The 18,260-nt window shown below is 38.7% G+C and overlaps 1 protein-coding gene across 2 annotated transcripts in view; it reads right to left on the reverse strand.

Moving 5' to 3' along the window:
* LOC139978259 (fibrillin-3-like) overlaps positions 1 to 18,260 on the reverse strand; it is an 80,361-nt gene that overhangs the window by 44,457 nt on the left and 17,644 nt on the right. For both annotated transcript variants that reach the window (XM_071988287.1, XM_071988285.1), the window contains exons 3-15: positions 16,733 to 16,815; positions 15,460 to 15,594; positions 14,492 to 14,587; positions 13,551 to 13,646; positions 12,581 to 12,778; positions 11,824 to 11,949; positions 9,212 to 10,162; positions 7,988 to 8,137; positions 7,217 to 7,390; positions 3,756 to 3,878; positions 2,639 to 2,764; positions 1,322 to 1,441; positions 171 to 284 (exon numbers count right to left, since the gene is read on the reverse strand). In XM_071988287.1, coding sequence (XP_071844388.1) covers positions 171 to 284; positions 1,322 to 1,441; positions 2,639 to 2,764; positions 3,756 to 3,878; positions 7,217 to 7,390; positions 7,988 to 8,137; positions 9,212 to 10,162; positions 11,824 to 11,949; positions 12,581 to 12,778; positions 13,551 to 13,646; positions 14,492 to 14,587; positions 15,460 to 15,594; positions 16,733 to 16,815 — 2,492 coding nt within the window. The remainder of the gene's footprint in view (positions 1 to 170; positions 285 to 1,321; positions 1,442 to 2,638; positions 2,765 to 3,755; positions 3,879 to 7,216; positions 7,391 to 7,987; positions 8,138 to 9,211; positions 10,163 to 11,823; positions 11,950 to 12,580; positions 12,779 to 13,550; positions 13,647 to 14,491; positions 14,588 to 15,459; positions 15,595 to 16,732; positions 16,816 to 18,260) is intronic.

An 18,260-nucleotide genomic window follows, 5' to 3' on the forward strand; every position in this document is an offset into this window, starting at 1 on the left:
AACACACTTTCTATACATTTACCGACACAGGCCTATAACATGAGATATGCAGCAAAAGTGAAACAGTTATTTTTTCTCCTTTTTTCCTCTGTTTGAAACATCAATTAAAATATCAGTTATGTTCTAAAAAATATATTTTTTATTATCTAATGATGGAATTTTCTACCTACCAACGCAAGTTCCATCAATTTCAACAAAGCCGGTAGGACAAGTGCAGCGATAAGATCCTATCAGATTTTCACATGTTCCTGGGCCGCATGCTAGATCCAGGCATTCGTTCTTATCTGTAATTGATAGAAATACCAGACAGAATTCTTTATTTGCAGGATTTGTAATATACCGTCAGTGTGTAGAGCAGAGTACAAATTTAAATAAAATGTGTTGTGACAACTTAATTATGAAAAACGGAACCTGTATCAACCTCCATGCCTGAAACCCTGTAAACTTACACGCACTAGAATAAGATGTGGTGGTTGGGGAATTGGTGTACGGTTGGATGATATAAAGTTAAACCCATCAGAATAGGCCATGGTGAAGGGGTGGGGGGGTCGGGGGTCATAGTGTATTGCTGTTTAACAGGCTAGGCCTTCAAAACTTTTTTTGTCTTTAAACAACAATTTACGACGGTCATTCGAAAAAGAAATGACAAGAAAAATTCACCCTATTGTCTAATTCTGAACAATATTTGGGCTCACACGATTGTTCCAGAAAAGTTTCATACTGTTACAAACCAACCATTAATCATGTGACATATTACACAAATTCCAATGAATATTCATGTCTCTTAACAGCAGTTTTAAGTCTTGTTCTTCCCCGTGGTGCTGATGTGGTGCTGATGTGGTGCTGATGTGGTGCTGATGTGGTGCTGATGAACCTCTATACTAGTCATGGATGGCATAAACCACCTTCAAAGTGACCGAGTTAAAACTCTCAATACCCACTACTCAGGACCTCTAACACAGGAATATTGTAATACATCATCAACATCTTCAAATGAAACAGAGGCTGGAATCTCAATACAGACTCCAGATGATTAATCATGTCTGCAATATTCACCTCTAACATAGGAATATTGCAATTAAGATATAGTCACAGAAGAAGTTCAAAAATGCTGCAGAGAAATTTTCAGAATGGCTTATTCTTATCTTAGAGATCATTATGGATAATGCTAAGTTAACTTCATAGAGTGAACTAACTGTTACAAATGACCGGTTTTTAATTTCATATTACGGGGTCTGTCTCTACATCGATCCCTCTCAACAACCACTTGAGATATGTTTTATCATCCATGATCAACAAGAGAAGCAAAAATGAAGTTTACCTTCACAGAGGTTTTCGTCTGATAGTTCATATCCATCGTGACATATGCATTCATAGCTGCCTTCGGTGTTGGTACATCTCCCGTTCCTACACATCCTGTTACCCTGACACTCATCAATATCTGCAAAATGGGGAGGAGAAGAGGAGGGGGGTAGGAAATTCAGTCATCACACGTAAGGCATCAGTTACTTAACGGTACCAGACATGTCAGGCATCAGTTACTTAACGGTACCAGACACGTCAGGCATCAGTTACTTAACGGTACCCATACATGTAAGGGAGCAGTTACATAAGGATACCCATACATGTTAGGCATTAGTTACATAAGGGTACGCATACATGTTAAGCATCAGTTAGATAACAGTACCCATACATGTTAGGGATCATAACGGTGCCCATACATGTAAGGGATCAGTTACATAAAGGTATCCATACTTGTTAGGGATTAGTTACATAACGGTACTCATACATGTAAGGGATCAGTTACTTAACGGTACCCATACATGTAAGGGATCAGTTATGTAACGGTACCCATACATGTTAGGGAATACTTTCACTCACAATGAGGACATTTGACAACCTAAGTAGAGGGCAACAACAACAAATTTTATCTACATATAACTTTGAAGAATGACTTAAAAATGCTTCAGACCATTCTTGTTTCTTTGTAATTTTGAGAATCAGAACATAATGTGAGTACTTCATGACCAGATGTAGCTTGCAAATAGCAACATTTAGCTACATCAACAATGGAGGGGGGGGATGTGGGACGGGCACCGTTCTGATGTTTGCAGGCCGTTTTCAGTCTGAGGACTGCCAGTTTCCACCGAAATCATACTCTACACCTGCAGATGCACCAGGGGATGCAAACCGCCTCTCCGGGGGCACCGTTCTGAAGTTTTTGTGGCGTTTGAAGCCATAAGGATGCCTCTTATCACCGAAATCCTGCCCTGTAGCTGAAGGCGCACAAGTGTCTCCGAACAGAATTTTCTGCAGATTTGGAGCAGGCGCGTAGCCAAGGGGGGGGGCGAAGGGGGCAACCGCCCCCCTTGAGCATTTTTTTATGTATGTTTTCATGATATCGCTAGTAATTTCAAGCTTATATGCAACTTACAAGGCCCGGGAAGTGCCATTTCCAGCGATCTGGGAGGTATTTTCAGCCAAAATTTTGTTGTACCCGTAGCGCCAACTCATGGTGGCGCTACGCTAGATAGTTTTTCAATGCAGAATCTACGGCTCTGATAGTTGCCTACAGGTTTGCCCCCTTGGTAAATTCCTGGCTACGCGCCTGATGGGGAGCAACTTTCTGTCAACTTACCATAGCAGTGTCGCTCATCTAGTGAAAGTTTGTAACCCTCAAAGCAGTCACACATGAAAGAACCGTCTGTGTTAAAACAGAGACCGTGCATGCAGGTCTCAACGTCCTCCTCACATTCATCAATATCTAAAAAAATGAAACAAGCCACGAAACAGAAAATTGAAAAACGAGTAGATGAGGTATGGCCAAATCAAGAAGTGAAGTTACAATTTAACCTAAACTAGTTGTATTCTGCCTTTCAAACCATAGATGGCTTAATATCTCAGACCTCGTTCGACAATTCAATTTTATTCGATGCTATGTTGACTCTTTATCAATTTCAATTGGTTCAGAGGCTGCTCTGGGATGACAATAAACTGACTATTAAACATAAATTGAGGCTCCAAATATTATAAACTAATATAAAAAATAATATATAAAATAAATTGAATGTGAATGTTTGGTGTAAAACAGTTAAAAACCATATCTTCCCTATTCCTAATGATACAGTAGTGAAAGGTTCAGGTCTGGCATAACTACTACACAATGAGAGCATGTACTAAAATTGTGAATGAAGTTTGTTGATATATATACGCACGATCTTATCTAAATTGCACGATCTCATTAAAGTTAAGCTTGCATTATTTGCCTACAAGACCTGGAATGAATTACTACCAGCTGCCTTTGACTATTTTTTAACCAGTAACAGAGATGTACATAATCATAACACGAGGCATGCTAATAATGCCCACTATAATCTCTACAATACCAAAATTGGAATTTTAAGCCTACAAAACCGTGCAACAAAAACATGGAATCTTCTAACGAACGATTTAAAGAGTAAAAAGTCAGTCACATCCTTTAAGAAGTGGTTTTGTGAGGAAATAATAGCTAGTTACTGACTAAAACTAAATTATACCTGTATGTAATTACTATATATATATATATTGAACATTTAATTTGTATTTATATTTATGTATGTATTCATACACATATATATATATTTTGTTTTTTCTTTTCTTTTCTTTTCTTTTCTTTTCTTTCTTCAGGGAGTCTTCCACATTGTTAAGCTTTCAAGCTTTATGAAAGACTTCCCTCCACTTTGTACTTTTGTGGCAAAACAAATAAATAAATATACCATTGCAATTCCTCCTGTCTTGACTAAGTTGATATCCTCGCCTGCAGGTGCAGATAAAGCTACCTTCGGTGTTCCTACACATCCCGTTGGTACAGAAAGTAGGATCCTGACATTCGTCCCTGTCTGCAGGTAGTATATACCAAATGTATGTAAAGGTTACAATCACATATGTAATATCTGCCAGTACATACCATATTAATGTAACGATTACAATGAAATATATATAATCTATATACTGTATTAAGACTATAAATCACAAACATTATCTGCAGCTATCATTCATATATAATTTATCTCCACCAGTATCCAAGGACATGAAGTCAAGATAATATCCAAGAGAAAACCTTGCAGACTATTTCAACGGACAACAGAAGCAGATACAATGCACATGTAAACATGGTTGCCTTCAGCCAGCTGTTGACCAGTTAGTTCACCAAAAATCAAATCAAGTTTCAAAGCAGATTGCAAATCAAAATCAACACTTGTCAAAATGGTAGACATATACTCCTGTGAAGCTGGCAAACATACATACTCCTTTGAAGTTTAACCCCAAAAAATGTTGAGGAAATTCACCAGGTTAAGGATGGTCTCATTATTATTTTAACTCAGGCGACTTAGGTTTCAAGTTTCCTTCAAGTTTTGCTAATGTTTCTATAGGGTAATCGTGAATATTCATTAGTTCTTCTTAGTGGCAGATGTACTAGCGAGGCGCTATTTCAGTTGGCACCTTGCCAATGTTTGCCTATGGTAAGTAACCAACATATGCAGGCAGGAGGAAATAACAGACCTTTATCAAACAACAAGAAGGTCCAATGTGATCAAACTCAAATAAATTACACTATCCTTACTAATTAATACTAAATGTTACCTCAATGCATCATAAGAGCCTAGCACTACATAGACACATTGAAAGATACTCACTTTTCAGAATGCATGAGAATGGGGTGTGCATGGGACTTTGAAATGTACTTTTAAAACCTGAGAACAAAGAGCGACTTAAGGAAATTTACGTTTCCAGTATGCAGTAGTTAATACTAGACCATTTTGAGTTATGTTATGTCTTTCTTCCAAAAACCTGACGCAGGCATCTTATACTAAGCAACATTTTCCACTATAGGTTTTTTGTTTTTTTAAATTACAGTTTACATTTCAGTAGATCAAACGATCTTAAAACCATTTCAACAAGTAATCTATCCATTTATTGACAGCTGTGCTGTGTGTGTTTTTGTGTTCATGACCTTGTGATAGGTAAATAGATGTAGTCTTCGAGTGAGCAGTGAAAAACATAAAGAAATGTGAGGACACTGTCAGTGAGCAACAAAGAAATGTGAAGACACTGTCCGTGAACAACATAAAATAAATGTGAGGACATTGCAGGTAAGCAACATAAAGAAATGTGAGAACACTTCCAGTGAGCAACATAGAGAAATGTGAGAACATTGTCAGTGAGCAACATAATTAAATGTGAGGACACTTCCAATGAGCAACATAGAGAAATGTGAGGACACTACCAGTGAGCAACATAGAGAAATGTGAGGACACTACCAGTGAGCAACATAGAGAAATGTGAGAACATTGTCAGTGAGCAACATAATGAAATATGAGGACACTTTCAGTGAGCTACATAGAGAAATGTGAGGACACTGTCAGTGAACAACATAAAGAAATGTGAGGACACTTCCACTGAGCAACATAAAGAAATGAGAGGGAACTTTCAGTGAGCAACATGAAGATATGTGAGAACACTGCAGGTAAGCAAAATAAAGAAATGTGAGAGAACTTTCAGTGAGCAACATAGAGAAATGTGAGGGCACTTTCAGTGAGCAACATGAAGAAATGCGAGGACATTTCCAGTGAGCAACATATGAAATGTGAGGACACTTCTAGTGAGCAACAAAGAAATGTGAGGACACTGTCAGTGAGCAACATAAAATAAATGTGAGAACACTGCAGGTAAGCAACATAAAGAAATGTGAGGACACTGCAGGTAAGCAACATAGAGAAATGTGAGGACACTTTCAGTGAGCAACATGAAGAAATGCGAGGACATTTCCAGTGAGCAACATAATGAAATGTGAGGACACTTCTTGTGAGCAACAAAGAAATGTGAGGACACTGTCAGTGAGCAACATAAAATAAATGTGAGAACACTGTCAATGAGCAACATAGAGAAATGTGAGGACACTTTCAGTGAGCAACATGAAGAAATGCGAGGACATTTCCAGTGAGCAACATAAAGAAATGTGAGGACACTTCTAGTGAGCAACAAAGAAATGTGAGGACACTGTCAGTGAGCAACATAAAATAAATGTGAGAACACTGTCAGTGGGCAACATAGAGCAATGTGAGGACACTTTCAGTGAGCAACATAAAGAAATGAGAGGGAACTTTCAGTGAGCAACATGATAATGTGTGAGAACACTGCAGGTAAGCCACATAAAGAAATGTGAGAACACTGTCAGTGAGCAACATGAAGATGTGTGAGGACACTGTCAATGAGCAACATAAAGAAATGCGAGGACATTTCCAGTTACAACAAAGAAATGTGAGGACACTTCCAGTGAGCAACATAGAACAATGTGAGGACACTTTCAGTGAGCAACAACAAGATATGAGAACACTGCAGGTAAGCAACATGACAAAGTGACAGAAAACAATAAATGAGCAAAACCTTCATATGAGAACACATACAAAAGCAACAGATCTAAACTATGACAACACTGCCTATCAGGAACACAATGACATGTGAGAACACTGCTAAAGAGCAACACATAAATATGAGAACACAGCAAAGAGCATCACACTGTGCAAGAGCAGCAATATTAAATATGAGCTTGTTACTACAAATGAGTACCGGAAATTTGTGAATATGAAGTTGTGAACATACAGAGAAAGCACTCCACTTCTCAGAAAGCAGCCACTCACACAATCATCTGTTTTACGAACAAGATAAACCTCATTGAACTGCTGAATGCACACTGGTACGAAGACAGTCACATATTGGTACAAAGACAGTCACACATTGGTACAAAAGCAGTCACACATTGGTACAAAGAGAGTCACACATTGGTTCAAAGACAGTCACACATTGGTTCGAAGACAGTCACACTTTGGTGCAAAGAAAGTCACACATTGGTACAAAGACAGTCACACATTGGTACAAAGAGAGTCACACTTTGGTACAAAGACAGTCACACATTGGTTTGAAGAGTCACACATTGGTTTGATGACAGTCACACATTGGTACAAAGAGAGTCACACATTGGTACAAAGACAGTCACACATTGGTTCGAAGACAGTCACACTTTGGTACAAAGACAGTCACACATTAGTACAAAGACAGTCACACATTGGTACAAAGACAGTCACACTTTGGATCAAAAACAGTCACACATTGGTACAAAGAGTTGGACAATGGTAGCATATATGGAACAAACTTAGAACCATTCTTGTCATCATACCTACGCAGTTTTGTCTGCCTACTCTTTGATACCCTTCATCACATAAGCATTGGAAGCCTACGTCTCCCTCGGGGACACACTGGCCATTGGGACAGATTCCTGGATTGGCTGTACAGATTGACATGGGAGGAGCATCTGTGATGGGATCATCCTCACAGATCCTATCAAGCAGCTCTGTAAAAAAGAGAATAATCACCACATTTTACTTCTCTAATGATAGTTTCTATTATTCATATCAAAATTTTGTTCTATTGACTGATCGGATGAAATTTAAGGGTTTTTTTTTTTCATTTTATTTTGGGGGGGAGGGGAGGGGGTGGCTTTTCTTGGTTTAACGGCTCATAAGGACTTACAACTTACACAGCTTGTGTTGCCAACACACACCGCTTGCAAAGAGTCTAAATTCATAGGTACTGTATTAAGCATTCAACAGGAGAAATTGATTTGTGCTTAAGAGAATGTTTCATTTGCTAATACAGTAAAAACCAAATTACCAATGCACCTTGGCAAAATGTGTGGTAGGGGGGAGAGGAGGGCAAGAGGAGGGGGACAGGAGGGGGGTCTTAACTCTACATTGAGCATCTAGTACAGATTTGTTATTCCATGGGAATGGTAAAAGGTGTGGTAGGGGGGAGAAGAGGGGGGGTCTAAACTCCACATTGAGCATCTAGTACAGATTTGTTATTCCATGGGAATGGTAAAAGGTGTGGTGTGGCAAAATGATCCTGTTATTTATAAAAATAAACTATACATTGTAAGAGTTTTCATCACCTCCTGTTGGACAGGGGTCACATGAATCCAGAGTTGAACCCCAAGCCTGCATTCTCCAATCACAGCAACACTGCACAAAGGTCAGCTGGTCACCAAGTCTTCTGCTGCAAGCCGGCTGTCGACTGTTACGGTATCTCATGTAACAGTGACCTGTTAATCAAGAGGAACACTCTGATCAAATACAAGCTACGAGATGTCTGACATGAGCACCCTTGAGGATTTACACAGTTATAGACTACCGAGATTCCATGCCTTGTACACATACCATTTCCCTGATTTCCTGTTGATAACAGAACCCATTTTTAAATCCTTCAAATATGAAAATGTATAGATCCCACTGCTGTCACCAAGCAGTGTGACTGGTTTCAACATGTAGGCATAAATTATAGTGTGTTTCACCTCTGTGTACTGTGTTAGTCAGCTAAAACACATACATGTTAATAAGTGAAATATCCAGTTTCCTTTCAACAACTTCACTTGTTGTACATCACTGCTCTAGTGTTGTTCACCTTTCATTTGGCCGAGGAGAATTTATTCTGAACGCAGAACGGTAGATTCTTATATAAACAATTTTTATTCGCAAAGAGAGGTATTTTTTGGGTTATGTCACCTGTACAACTTTCTTTTCATAAATATGAAATACTTTATTCATGTCTGTAAATTAAAGAACGAAAAACCAAAAATTGAGGAATTTTTTCATAAATTTAAGTTAAGTTAAGTTAAGTTCATGTGGAGAAGTACAATTTTTATAAACAGAGGAAACCAAAGAAACAACATGTAACTTATCCAAAACTAAGAAATGCATTTATCAACTGTGTTGACCTTTTCATTTAATTAACAATTAAGTGGTTAATTTTGTTACACTGTCAATATCTGTAAAATTGCATGAAACTGAAATAAACTGGAGGGGGGGGGGGGGGAAGGTTTTATGGCTCAGAGCACAATAAAACTATAACACTTCTTACATCTGAACAAATATTAGAAAAACAATAAAAATGCTACCTATAGTTATGTACCCACAATATTCTCATCAGCAATTTCACAGGATTTATGATATTTCTCATTTAAATGCTTGCTGGTCAGGACAACATGTCTTTGACTTTGTTGCAGTCCTTATTAGTTGTCCAACCACTTGGCCTTTTTTTTCTTTGCCTCAATGAACACTCTGGTACATATTTACAAACAGGATGCTGATGTTTCATACAGATATATAGTCAGACTCACCCTCCTCCTCACTGATAGAGGTTGGAGGAGTTAGCTGCACACACGCAGTACCATCCTCATTGCGTACAAAGCCTTGTGGGCAAAAGACACGACCAGAAATTGTAAGACAGGTGAACCTATCTGGCTGAAGATTAAATTCATCTGGGCAGAATCCTGGCTGGTAAGGAATGCAATTTCCTGCTTGGGTGGGGTAGTAACCGGACGGACAGCCTTGAGAATTATCGGGAACGCACGAATCTCTGTTTCTCCCTATTTCATATCCCGACGGACAGAATATGACCCCAGTGACGCTGTGAAAGCAAGTGATGCTATCGCTAGCTAGAACGTAACCTTCGGGGCAATGTCCTCTGTTAACCGATGAACATTGGCCAAATTCATTTTTGGCTTGGCCTGGATCGCAATCTCCGATCCTGGACTGCGTACACATTCTGCCGTTGCGGCTGAGCCTGTACCCCACGGGGCATACCACCCTGTTGTTGACATCCCGACACGAAACACCGTCATTGAGTATCATGAATCCCGGCGGACATTCGCCTAGTCGAAGCTTAACACAGCCATCGTTTTGTGGGATGTAACCGACTCGACAATCGGTGAAGATTGGAGGCACACAACCTTGACCGTCTGCACTGAGGCTGTAGCCACTTGGACACGGGGACGTTGATCTGATACAGATACGACTGCCATCATCATTGATTTGAATGGATTGACCATCTGGGCAGTCTCCTCCTGGGCCAGGCCCAGTCTTGATGCAACCTGTACCGTCACTATTCAAGCTGTACCCGCCTGGACACGTAAACGGCGTGGTGATCGGAGGCATCTCATCATTCGAACAGATGCTGAGGCTGGAATCAAAGCTGTAACCAGAGTCGCATTCACACCTGAAGCCTCCTTCGCGGTTTATGCAGACACCATGATCACAGAGGGCGACATTCTCCGAGCATTCATCAATATCTGTGGAGGAGGGAGGGGCCAAAGGACAAAATAAAAAACCCATGTAGAATTTGTAACTGTCACCCAAACAAGTACGACAAATTCACTGCTCGAGCACAACATTATTATTATTATTATTATTATTGGTATTTCTCATTCGCATGATAGCGATATTGACAATCACGCCCTTTAGCCATACTGAATGTAATGGAAATGTGAAGGATAAGACCAAATATTACTCTAAACGTAACCCCAAACCAAGAACAAATGGCTGGGATATATTTGTGCCCAAACAATAGTTGATTAAACCTACAGAGTGATACGACTGTTCCAATCAACTTATGGGCAAAACTTTTACAAGATTTACTTCTGGTTGTCCTGGAGACAAATCAGGTCTAATTACTTTCTAGTTCATATATACCTCTCAGGACAGTCCAAGCAAACCTGATTAATCTTATGGGCTGCATCAAGATTCTCAGATCATACCCATCCTATGGAAATCAGTGGTGGAAACAGCTGAATCAATTTCATACAACAAATGAAGTTTTAATCTTTCAAAATTCCTAAACCTGAGGTTTGATAACTGAAGCAACAGAAGTCATAAAATATGGAAATACGATATCACAGAATAGATCACAGGAACAGAATGACATTTGCATTAAAACAGGTATTTGAGGCACACTTTTAGTCTGAGCTAATCGACAACTCAATTGATCTTTGACCCCGACCCTATACACCTCAATGTTTCTTTTTTATTAAATTTGCCTCATCATTCTCTACACATGATGTGGTTTAATACCTATCCCAACATGCTGGCATGCAGAAAATGGCTAAAAATATAGTTTTAGATTTCTTGCCCTTTGACCTCTGATGTCATAAATTACGCAGGCATGAGTTTAAATGTTCATGCACCTACCTACTAAGTTTGAACTTGATCAGACTTATTTTCTAGGAGGAGTTTGCGACACACTTTTTGTACAATTTAGGCCAATTTGACCCTTGAACTCCAACCATTTACATCCACATTAGTACTAATTTAAAAAATTTCCCATTATTTTCTCCATATATTGTGGTTTAATGCTTTTTTTTTCCAACATACTTACAAGTAGGGTAATGGCTAAAAACAAAGAATCAGGGTATTTTACCTTTGACGTCATTAAACACACATGCACAAGTTTACATGTTCAGGCACTTACCCACCAAGTTTGTACAAGATCGGACTTACGCTCTAGGAGGAGTTTGTAACACACTTTTACGCAAAATTTAGGCCAATTCGACCTTTGACTTATATTGACCTTTGACCCTGATCGTAAACACCTAAATCTGTTCTACCTTACATATTGTGCAGTTTAATGATTTTTTCCTACATGTTGACAAGAAGAAAATGGCTAAAGCCACTTTTTAAGTATCTTGACTTTTGATCTCTGACGTCATCAATCACGCAGCCACGAGTATACCAAGGTCAGGCATCTTCACACCAAGTTTCTACTTGATTGGACTTACATTCTAGGAGATCATATAGGAGATAATATATTTTAATAATCCAAACTGAAAATGACTTTTTACTAAGGAAATGAGATTAACTTATAAAACTTAACATGGAACTTCAGGTATTTTTCCAAAGTTTTACATTAACAAATTATGGGTTGATCATGATTTTGCACGTACATACATACACATACCTTGGCATCTCTGGTTTAAGACATTTAGTCTGTATCCTACTGGACATGTGCAAGTGTAGGATCCAATGGTGTTGACACATTCACCTCCTTTGCAGAGTCCTGGGACTTGTTGACATTCATCAGCATCTAAAGATTATAGAAGTCAAATAAAGGGACAAGGGTATTAGGTTTGACTTGTGACAAGAGAAAAATAAGCTATCTAACTTAACAGTTGCAACTTGGTGAGCATTACAAACTACAGTGCTGCACTTGAAGCAATATTAACAAGTAGTTGGGGTGCATGGGGAGAAGGGGGGGACAAGGGGTGAAGGGAGTGAGGGAGAGGCTATTGGTCAACTCAGCAATGACTAAAGTAGGAGGGGGTAGTTTCTTATAATGGAACAAACATGGGATTCTAATCTGAACCAGTTGTGTAACAATGGAATGTTTGCAAGATAAAACCCAGTAAATCCAAGGTGGTTTACAACAACATGTGATCATGCCAATGGTCTTCAAAAAGCTTAGAAAAATTTTATCTAACCTTGATTGAAGGTTTTCTTTGGAACGTGACACATTTGAAAGTTGGCTTTCAACTTCCAACGTCGCCCTGAGTTCAAGTCTTTCACCTATATTCATCCCCCCCCCACTTTTTTTGTGGTGGTAAGAATACAAACCCAGAGACAAAAAGCAAGATGTTTTATGGGTCAACTGTGATGTAGTCCTTGTCTCTCACTCTGATGCTTCATTCATGCTCTAACAAAACTCGCAAAGCACTTACCTCTGCACTGAAGAGTCCTAGCGTCTACAAAGTAACCACGCTCACATGGGTTGTCGAAGGTATCACAGGATTCGCATGGACTTCCCCAGCCGTGACCGACAGTGGCACAGCACATAGCTTTGGTACAGATTAACCCAGAGATGATCCCTTCACACTGTTGATTATCCATGACAGTGAAGCAAGGACCAGTCCTGTAATCTTCAGAAAGGATTCAAGAATGTCCAACCGATGATATTAAATAATTATGAGCAATTTGAAAAGAAAAAACAAGTAATATACCCAAGGGTTAAGTATCATGCATTCCTGACAAGTAGTATAGGCTGAACATGTGTATTGTATCAATTGTCTACTGTAAACCCTGGTGGCACTATTGTAAAACTTATTGAAAAACAGTTTACCTAAGCAATATATTTTTTCATTCATTATGCACTTCTCAATTTCTGGTCTCACATTTCACACAAAAAAGGGATGGGGGGGGGAGTGAGAATTGATCAATAACACCTGCAGAGAAGTTGCAACATCTTTAAAGAATAGTCTACACTTGAAGGAGAATTCCACAAGTTGTACACTTTGTAAGAAATTATCAAAATCTTTATTCCAAATGTAAACACTCAATGATTCCCTGAAAATGATGGAACAAACAAACAAACAAAGTTAAAAAAGAGAATAACAGAAATGAAGTAGTAGTACACTAAATTTCCTTTACAATTAAACTATAAGATGGTTTCGGATTATACAAAAACTAGTCACTGGATACAAAAAAAATATTCAATTATGCTCTGTCAAGGGTCTTGTATGACTGCAAATCTCATTGTCCTTCTGATTACTATAGTAGAGAGCATACTTTAACAACAGCAGTACATAAGGTATCTGGAAATAGATAACTGTTTACATGTAACAAAGCTAGGTGCTTGGCTCTATATAAAATATTTCCTCCTCCGGAACATAATCGGATAAAACAAGTACCTACCTGTCTCACAAGCTGGTCCAACAAACCCATATGGGCAGGAGCACCTGTTTCCACCAATACATCTGCCTCCATTTTGGCATGCGGGTGTACATACCACTAAAGCACAAAAACAAAAATCAAATATAAGTAAATAAAGTGAGTCACAAATGCTTTAGTTTCTTTTCAGAAATTCATGAATTTGGTTGAATTTTGCAAAAGGTAATCACACAGTAAAGAAGTTTATCAATCAAATGAAGGAATTATCTCCCTCCCCCACCCCTCTTTCCCTTCACCCTCCCACCCTTTAACCCATCCCATCCCTTGTCTACTGTTTCATGCAGAAATTAATCCTATCCTTAAATATACACATTACATTAGGTATATTACATATTAGTTTAGGAACATACTACCCTCAAAAATGGATTCAAAGATCAAGTGGACAAAAGTAACTCATCTTTTCATAAAAAGCAAGCATAGTTAAAGCCTCATCATTTGGCTAAAACTTGAACATAAGGCTTTAAGATTGTTAGTAGATACTCTAATTGTTTTTTAATAAAATGTGGCTGCATGAATAATTAGGCTAAAGACATTATGGCATGCAGGGGGGGGGGTGGTTGGGCAGATTTAATTCAACAGCAAATGGTAAAGAATGACACACAGAAGTCAGTGATAAGTCCCTTTGCTTTCTAATCTATGGTGTTAATCCTACAGTTCCTAAAGTGAAGATTGTTGAGTTGATGTCTACATCAAGGGAAAGTGCTGATAACTTTTGTGTATTTGGGGAATGGGAAGGGAGAAAATGAGTCCCCTGCAAGGTTTGAAAGATAACCTGTAAATGCACTTGGTTTTTATTCCCATCACACTCACTCAATCATATCTTGGTTATTGATGCACATACAGGCAGTGTTGGATTCATCAAACTTATTATAAGAAAATATTTTGATGTTGCCATTTTGATTTACCTTCATTACAGTTATTTCCTTGATAACCTTGAGAACACGAACAAGATGCTCCTTGACAGGTTCCTCCATTAAGGCACTGTTGGTAGCATTGCTGGACTGGAAAGGAAAGTCATGAGTAGGCAACTATGCTACTAGTACTACTTAAACAAGGATGTTATAAACTAAGGAATACAGGCATAATGCAATTTAATGGTGTGTTATACTGGTAGGCTTGGCTAGATCAACTACAGCCTGGGCACCTAACTCTAAGTTAGGCTACTGTAACTTATAGTGTAAGTAACACACTTGGCTTAAATGTTGGATGTTATTGGTAAGATACAAAGGATAACTGCACACATAGGCCTACATCAATATGAAACTTGTATACAAGTCACAGGTCAAGCTTTGTCCTAGTGGGTACTAACTATAGCTGTACTAAGTTATCAAAATTTCGTTCGGGTCCTGATTTCGTTCAAGCTGTTATGAATAATATGATATGTTATGATGCAACAGGAAGGCTAACGTAGGCCTATCCAAACGAGAGCGTGCCTTACTTATTGTTACTTGAATGAATTAGTTCTGTTCCCTACATGATGACAGTAACTTGGCCGATACTAATGAAACGGAGACATTCAACGCTATACAAAATCTTTCGCCAGTAGCAGCATTGATCTGTCGAAATGACTTAAAGAATTTACCAAACAAATTTGTATAGCGCCATCGATTTTAAAACTTTATGCCCACCTCTATACTGGGGATATATAGAGAGGTCTAGTTAAATGAGTGTCTTTTAAGCTGTTAAATAGATTCGATACCGCAGGTGTATGATCACTGCTAGAATTAAGTCAAAGCCTGCATATTGATGATTTTGGAACGAAAACTAAAGGCAATCGCAATAGCCTTTAAATTTGGTATAGATTAACCTAATTACACTGAACTGATCATCAAGGCAAACCTTATCCCGCGAGTGCGAGCGTGAATTCACTTACTTGGCGGCAACTGGCCTGTAGGTCCTGAACTGAGAGTATCTTGGCCGCACCCTCGTGCAGATATTTCACCCCCTTGACAATAACATGAGTTTGGTCTTACACAGTAACCACCTTGGCAGTTACTACTGCAAATGGCTGAAAAGACAAGAGAAGAGTGAAAGAGAAGAGTGAACCCTTAAACATCCATGACTGAAAGAAGACTCACCCACGTGTCCTCTCCAACCCTCACACCTCTCCCCAACCCTCACACCTCTCCCCAACCCTCACACCTCTCCCCTACCTCATAACATAATTCACGACCTGGCATGGCGAAATGAAAGTACTGTTCGTCGAACCATAGCTAAAGTACCCGCCGTTATTAACCCTATACCGTCGTCCGTGTGTTCTTAATCTAGGTGTGGTGAGATGGGGAAAACATCACGGTTCGTGACACAGTATATAATATAGTTTAGTTTAGAGACCCCAAATGATCAGGAAGCCTAACAGTAGCTTATTTGAGACCCTATCCGTGTTAGATCGTGGATGAACACCGGCTTATTTTAAGCCTTCTCTTTTCGATAAGTGTTCAGAGAATAACGAGGGAGGGGTGTGAGTTCGCTCCCATTCCTGTACCCGGGACCGTCATTTACCCTTCCCTTCTGACGGACGAGAGTGTATGCCCCAGCATCTGACCTTTTTCTCAAATACTGAGGTAGGCATCACAATGTCTAGGCAAGGACGGGCTTTAAACCTACATCCAAGAGGATTGATTGCTAACACTTCAACATATCATATCCTACGTTAGCTTTCGACTATTATACCATATCCATTCGATCCACATTCATATAATTTAGGTGATCCATATTTATAATCTACGTAACAAATGTTCATAATTTAGGATGATTTTTCACACGGTGCTGCCTATTACTCGGTTGGTATTACTGAAGGTTACATTAAAATAAAATAGTACAAGGGCACATCCTTGTATATGAAATCAGGGGTGTCTTAAGGTCATTCGACTCAGTGCATCTTGAAACAAGCTATGAATTGGCACGTAGTCATAATTATATCATAACTATATCATAATGATAAAATACTGACCTGGTGTTCAGGTGAGTTACGTGATTTTGTAGTCGGTAATAAAAATTATCGAGGAGGATAAACTAAAGTGAAACTATCCGTAAGCGCATAAATAAATAAAGCACGAACGAACGAAGGATCGATCGATCGAACGAATACATAAACCAATCAATCAATAAATTGCAGAAGAGAAACAGTATCCGTTAAAACTTACGAACTGAACACGTGTTGAATCTTTCGTGCCTCGTCCAACCTGGGCAGCAGTATGAATAGAATTTTGGTCCACACACATTTGGTCTGCAAAGGAAAAATATTACCGTAGTTGATTCATGAGACTTGTTTGGCAAATCACCTGGCTATTAAAGCATAAATATGAAATATTTGATGACCATTGTCTAAGTTACGGCGAGGCAAGTCCCTGGCATAACTGGCTAGGTAAAGGGTACCAAACAACCAAGTAGATGTATAAAGGTCAAAGGTTAAACGTGAATTACATAACACTATGCAAGAAAGATATATATATATATATATATATATGTGTGTGTGTATGTATATATATATATATATATAAATGAAAATCGTAATGAGTTGGAAAATCAAGAACAGTGAAAAACTTTCAGCCTCCACCGGGATTCGAACCACGGGCCTCATATATATATATATATATATATATAAGTATATATATATATATATAAGTTTTTTCACTGTTCTTGATTTTCCAACTCACTACGATTTTCATTTATATATATATATATATATATATATATATATATATAACCGAGATGGACACTTTTATTGTATTCAGCATACAGACTGATCTCTACCAAAGACAACAGGCTTCTTCTCATGCCTCGACAAGTATATTTAAAAGTACTCGGTATTTGAGGACCGGGTCTAAAAATATATTCGCGAAAACGCAACTTTTACTCGGCACTATATATGATTGCTGTTCAAGTCTCCATAGTACAGATCTACAACATCAATACTTTCTTCTATGAACATTGTTATCATAATATTCCAAAATACCAAACCTTACCACCATTTTATTACTCAAGTTTTGGAAAATTGTACTGACAGTTTCTAACAAAGGTGACTCAAATTCAGATGAGACACTTTGTCATTCTGCGGTTTTCAAACAATAGTTCCTTCGTTGAGCATCATTGTTTTAACAACTGATAATTACATTGGCACAGTCTGATGAACAGTCTACGGAAGGTAATTGGCCCTTGACCGTTTCAAATGATCCAAGAAGCCTTCGGTTTTGTAATAGGCTTATAACTTTCAGTGAAACCACAAATGCTCATACCACAAGTCTCTAAATTGGCGTGAAATATTGTACGGTGACGTATATATCCAATGAAATAATAATAATTGGAGATTTGGCAACTGCATCAGACGTCTACATGATAAAAAGTAAACAATCTGAAATCAATCCGCTCGAGAGAAAATGAACGGTAGATATATGCGAGTGTAAATGGTGATGCTAGTGGTGTTAGCACCAACACTGGTGTCCATGGTGCTGGTTGTGACTGGTAGACCGATGGCAAGTGTAAGATAGTGACTATAAGAGGTATAACGTTGTAAGTAATTTCCTCCTCTCCGTCACTTCCCCTCCCCCACCCCCTCCCCCACCCCTGTCCACACCCACATTAGTTCATGATGATACCACGGGGAAAGTCGAAGCAATATTTACCCTTATACAAAGACCATGTATTCAGTTGAAAGTGTCTGATTAATTATGG

Source organism: Apostichopus japonicus, chromosome 13 (genome assembly GCF_037975245.1).
Source record: "Apostichopus japonicus isolate 1M-3 chromosome 13, ASM3797524v1, whole genome shotgun sequence".
Taxonomy (NCBI): Eukaryota; Metazoa; Echinodermata; class Holothuroidea; order Aspidochirotida; family Stichopodidae; genus Apostichopus; species Apostichopus japonicus.